The sequence below is a fragment of the Sinocyclocheilus grahami genome, unplaced genomic scaffold (genome assembly GCF_001515645.1).
Source record: "Sinocyclocheilus grahami isolate Dianchi unplaced genomic scaffold, SAMN03320097.WGS_v1.1 scaffold2202.1, whole genome shotgun sequence".
Lineage (NCBI taxonomy): Eukaryota > Metazoa > Chordata > Actinopteri > Cypriniformes > Cyprinidae > Sinocyclocheilus > Sinocyclocheilus grahami.
The window spans coordinates 71,666-77,551 of record NW_015507381.1 but is presented as its reverse complement, the minus strand read 5'-3'; the positions used below and the strand labels follow the sequence as shown (position 1 = coordinate 77,551).

At 33.4% G+C, this 5,886-nt stretch overlaps 1 protein-coding gene across 1 annotated transcript; it reads right to left on the bottom strand.

The window, feature by feature from the left end:
* Positions 1 to 1,221: 1,221 nt before the first annotated feature.
* On the bottom strand, positions 1,222 to 2,466 carry LOC107574373 (GTPase IMAP family member 2-like; the record flags this gene model as incomplete). The annotated part of the gene is made up of 2 exons (XM_016260811.1): positions 2,418 to 2,466; positions 1,222 to 1,841 (listed from the first exon to the last, which is right to left on the bottom strand). Coding segments are annotated over exons 1-2 (651 nt in total), but the record flags the coding sequence as incomplete, so codon positions are not given.
* Between the last annotated feature and the right edge of the window lie 3,420 nt (positions 2,467 to 5,886).

Below are 5,886 nucleotides of genomic sequence, written 5' to 3'. Positions count from 1 at the left end.
AAAATTTGAACAAGCTTAAACTTATAAAACTAAAAAAAAAAAAAAAAAATTTTTTTTTTAAAATCTAAGAATCAGTTTTCTGTCAGGGTTAGGTTTCATATGTGTAGTTACACAAACATTAGAGCTGTAGATACTATGCACCAATGTGTACTTACACTATGCTATGTACACATCTAGTTACTATGTAAGTACACCGGTATCAGGGACACAATATAAAGTGGGACCCTAAGATTTTTCATGAATATGGGCCCAGATATTTATTATGTTATGGATATCTAATAAATGTCCCCACAAGGATAGTAATACCAGTAAATTCTGAACAAGCTTAAGCTTATAAATAAAAAAAAAAATAAAATTTTTTTTTTTTTTTAAATCTAAGAATCAGTTTTCTGTCAGGGTTAGGTTTAGGTGTAGGGTTGGTGTAGGGCAATAGAAAATACAGTTTGTACAGTATAAAAACCATTACGCCTATGGAATGTCCCCATAAAACATGAAAAACACAGCGTGTGTGTGTGTGTGTGTGTGTGTGTGTGTGTGTGTGTGTGTTTGTGTTGAACTTTGCCATAATGATCTGTTACAAGTGAAAGTTTTGACATGACTTTACACAAAGTTTTGTGAATAAATTTAATTCAGTTTATTATTCAATCAAATGAAAACAATTTAGTTAAATTGAGAAAAATCAAAAAAGCTGGGAAAAAAAATTAAAAGCAAAAGAAATTAAAACACATGAACACATATGTTAAAAAATAATCACTCTCTCAGTATAGCAAGCTATTTGTGTGATCTTTTTGATCCAGTAGAAGTATGTAAAATGTTTCACTGACTTTATCTTTTTCTTGTTCTTTTTATTTATTAATGTCAGGTTAGGAGTAGTTTTATAAAAAGAAGAACAAGTGAACCTGCTGATAATGATGACACAAATAATTTAACTTTGATTTGATTCAACTTTATTTTTATTTTATATTTATTTTTTCATTATTGTGTGTGTGTGTGTGTGTGTGTACCATGTCTTGATCAATAATCTACGCATAGCAGGAGCATATTGACATTTTGGTCTCTTTTTTGACAATAAACATCATAAACATACTACTTTTGTAATAGCACTGATACTAGTACTGCTATTATTGTTAATAGTGCAGCTACTCCTTTAATTGCTCCTACTTATCTTACTCTTGTTACTACTGCTAATAGCACTGCTACTAGTATTACAACTACTGCTACTTTCCACCAGTTAAGCCATGCCTGGGCTTTATGGTACATCACATTAGTGTAGTGCTTCCCTTCATTTTTAAGCACCATTTTATCCATCTTCAACAGCAGCTCATTAACTTGAGCTTGATTCTTTATATCCTCATTATTGACTGCATGATATCTGCCACCACAGCTGATTATTAGCTGTCGTAGATCTGGCCTGTCATGTATATGATCTTTCAGTGGTCTGTTCCTCAGTGAATCAGCATGAGTGAAGAGGATGATGGTGAAGCGAGCAATTTCTTCTCCAAAGTTCTCCTGAAGCCATTTCACTGTGCTCATCTTTTCCTTTGTGTATTTTTCATCCAGTCTGATGACCAGCAGGAACACATGAGGACCAGGAGAGGACATGTCCAAACACTTCTTTACTTCAGCGTGCACTTTTTTTTCCTTTCTTTTTGAATCCTGGAGGCCTGGAGTGTCGATTATCAATATGTTCCTGCTACCTTCTTTTGTCTCTTTTTTCTCAGAGTGTTTAGTAACTGACTCTGGATTGAAATCCACTTCAAACACATCTTTGCCCAGGATGGTGTTTCCAGTTGCACTCTTTCCAGCTCCAGTCATTCCTAACATAACAATCCTCAGATCTCCTGAAGTTAGAGAGAACAAATGTTTTCACAATAATAACACAACATTGTCTTTAACAAAACATTGTATATAGGTTTAAATTCAAATTAAATTACTGTAAGAGGTTTTTTTGTGATCAGTTGTGTGATTTTCACCTGACAAGATGATAAAACTGGTGAAAAGTCCCATATACATCAACTGAAGCACAGACCTGAATCATATTTAGAGTCTCTTTTGACCCAGACACGTAAACAATCTTCTAGAACAACCTAGTATTATGATATTATGATTCTAACTGTGTATTTTACTTTATTTAAGTCTCTCAATGATCTGTTTGATCTTTCATATTCTCTGTGGTTTCACTTCTAAGATTTGCTGGAGCTGTATAGCAGTTCAACTTGAGTTGATTGTAAATGTGCTTTAAAAACTCAGCATCCCTTTATAACTAACTTATCAATTTCTCAAATGGTTGAGTGCCATGTTGCTCCCATTATTTTCCATCTTTTTTTGTGTGTCATTTTTAGCAATGCAGTAGCTACAGTCTATATTATATTTTTGTTGTTAGAATATCAGATTAATTATAAAGGTCTTTTACTGACCTGTAATTACTGGTTCCACTTCTGTATACATCCTCTTTTTCTGTTTTAAACGCTCAGCCAACTCTTTTATTTGCAGTGACACCGCTCTCTTTCTCTTTCTTTGTCTATCTGGATGAATGACAAATGAAAGAACTGAAAGACCAGAGTGTTAGGGTAACTCCCCTTTTTTGAATATATGATCACATGACTGCTGTTGCTTCTATTTCAATGTAACTGTTCAGATTTATTGTCATTATTAATATTATGTTCGTAAATAATAATAATAATAATAATAAAAATATCTTTGTCACTCTAAATACAAAGTCTCAGTATACTTAGATGCATCTTAGACAATTTACTTCTAACTTGTTTAATATGTTAGTGCATGTAAAAAATTAATTTTAAACAAATCTTTTGTAGAGGATTTATGAGAAGAAAAGCAGCTAATGCTTTAAACTTAAATATGTTCATAAACAGTCTGCTGCTAATTATAAGTGAAATTTGGTTTTCATAAAAATGCTTACAAACTTGTGCAGTCATTTGAGTGTGTGTTTGGGTCTCATTTCCACAATATAGCCAGACATTTGTTATATTTTTGAATTTGCTGTAATGCTTGTCCTCCATAGTGTAATAATATTGCAGCCTAATAGCTGTCAAACATTGCTCATGACAAATATCACCATCTACAGACCTGATTACAAGAAAATATTTCCCAAACCAGTAAAAATCATTACAGATGACAAATTTAACAGCGCAGCAGACTTAAAAACAGTTAATTATCAAATCAAGACAGAAAAGTCTGAGATGCCAATGCAGCTTCATAGATACAAGAATGATCAACAACCACAAGACTGTTTCACATCAAATGCAGCATAAATATAAATATGCTGTTTCTAAAACACCAGTCAGAAAATAACACTCTTCCAATGTCCATTTGGCAAACAAGTTCAAATATACCATTGAAAGCAACCATTGAAACAATGGCTATGTCTGTTTGAACGAGGAACGAGGGTTACCATACGTAACCGAGACGTTCTGTTGACCTTTACTTGAAACCAAAGGTCTACTCTGTTGTTCTTACAATTTTCCCTCTACGTTATATAAACTGCTGTATTGAACTCAGATATTGTAATATGTTAACTTAAGCGTGGTGTGTGGTGGTTTTAAAAAGAGGAGGTAAAGTCCTTACAGTTGTTTTTCTTTAATTCATTATAAATTCATGTTTTGGTTTTACTTGGTGTTGACACATTGTCAAGGTGAAACCGGAAAAACAGCTGTAGTGTGCCGAGGAGCTCGCGGGGATTCCCACTTATATCTCAGTGGGGACTCAAAGCTTCAAATTAGAGGGGATGAGAGGTTACGGTAGGGTTAAGGGTTAGTATTTGCTGTAGCATTTGTAAGAATTCAGCACTGACATTGACATGAGCAGTGAAATCTTTAGAATCACCTGGTGGCAGAGTTTGTGCTAAACTAGTTTGGGGGAATCATGCATGTGTTTCATGTGTTTGTCTGTCAGTGGGATGAAGCCATGCCATGTTTTTGAGTTCCCACATGTATTTGGAGATATCCCGGCTGCAGTTAATGGGATAATTAAGTGGACACAACTTTGATTTTGCAATGAAACTTTTTTTTCCCATTCAAAATTACACCTTTGCATTGGTCAAGCCAACATCAGGAAGTGTGACCTGTAGACATTAAAGGGATACTCCACCCCAAAATTAAAATGTTGTCATTAATCTCTTACCCCCATGTCATTCTAAACCCGTAAAAGCTCCGTGCATCTTCCATGGGTGCAGCAGGCGCAATGATATTATGCAGCACCTAGAAAATAGCAACTTTTAATTTTCCGTCGGTTTTAGTACACAATGTAACTACAGAAGAGTCAAGTTTTAAATAGGAAAAATATAGAAACTCTATACTCTATGGTCATTTTTGAGCGAGATGCTAAGGGTCTAATCAGATTCAATGATCTATGCTAAGCTAAGCTAAAAGTGCTACCGCTAGACCTGAATGGATTCGAAAATGGTAAAACTCATGATGTTGATACATGATGTATTTTCTTGAAAATGTGTTTTTCCCCTCCTGTTGATGTATGACTCAAGGAATATTCTGTTCAATTATACATAATACTGTACTGATATAAGTCTTAAGGTGATAAAAACATGTTTTGCACCCAAATTACAATATGTGACATGTCTTTACCAAGCATTTAGCTAAACTTAACTAACCACCCTTCACACAAACATTGTTAAAGTAGCTAAAACTCCAGTGCCAATAAAGATTTTTTTTTAAAAATGTTTATAAACATTTACAATTGATGAAAAGTCTCCACTTTAGATACGGCATGTTTACTGCATAAACATTAACAAATAATTAATACATGATTTAAGATGTGCAAATAGTACAACACAACAAACAAAGACTAAATATGTGACCTTTACAGACTGATTTTGAGTTAATTAATATATTAACATAAGTGCTTATAAGCTATATTTTCACAACATTTGTAAATTAAAAAATGAGCATTAGCTAATATGTGAACTGAAGTTTAATGACAGTTGTAAGCATTCAAAAGTACATTAACAATTAAGCTTGTAAATTGTGTATAATTTCTGTCAAAATCATTTGAAGATTTAAAAAAAAAAATCCATGATCATATGAATTGAAAGTTTAATGACATTTGTAAGCATTTCAGCATTTGTTAATCATTTAGTAATGTTTAATATGTTCATTAATTAACATTAACAAGCACGTTATCTCGTATTTCTAGCTTTACAATGAAACCATTTTTTTCATTTCCTCCATTGTATGTGTGTAGGGTAAACATTTGAATTTGAGTATGTCAAATTTAGGCGAAAATACCAAAAAACACCCTGAGCTTAAGTTAAGCAATTCAATAGGCCTTATTCCTTCACTGACTAAACATAATCTAGTGACTTTAAGATACCTGTTAGACGATACCACACAGCATATGAAAAGTGCTGAGTCCAGAAAACAGAGAGCGGAATGGAATTATTAGAAATTAAGGATGACTGTTAAGTATATGATTGTAATTAATATAATGTTAAACATTCAATATTCATTCTTGTATAGCTGATGTGCGCGAGCTGATACACAAAGCACACTGAGTGGATTGAGTGTGCAGTGGCACAGAAGCGCAAGCTTGTCGAACGAATACCTGTCCTTACAGACATCACTGGCAAGTTTGCTGTTCGGTCAGATATGTCAAAAGCAAGCACATAAAACGATGCAAAACCTCTGTTGCATGATCTTGATTGCTGTTCGCTTCTTTAGCACATGCATTTGGATTAAATCTAAATCATAAATATAAAACAAAGTAAAAATATAGGGGCATTTACTATAAACAATATTTACTATAAACAACATTTATTTTAAACGTCAAGCGTACAGGACTTTATTTAAAGTGAAAGTGAAACTAGCATGTGATGTGTGAAATGTGCTATGTGTGTTTCTCATTCTGCACCAATAC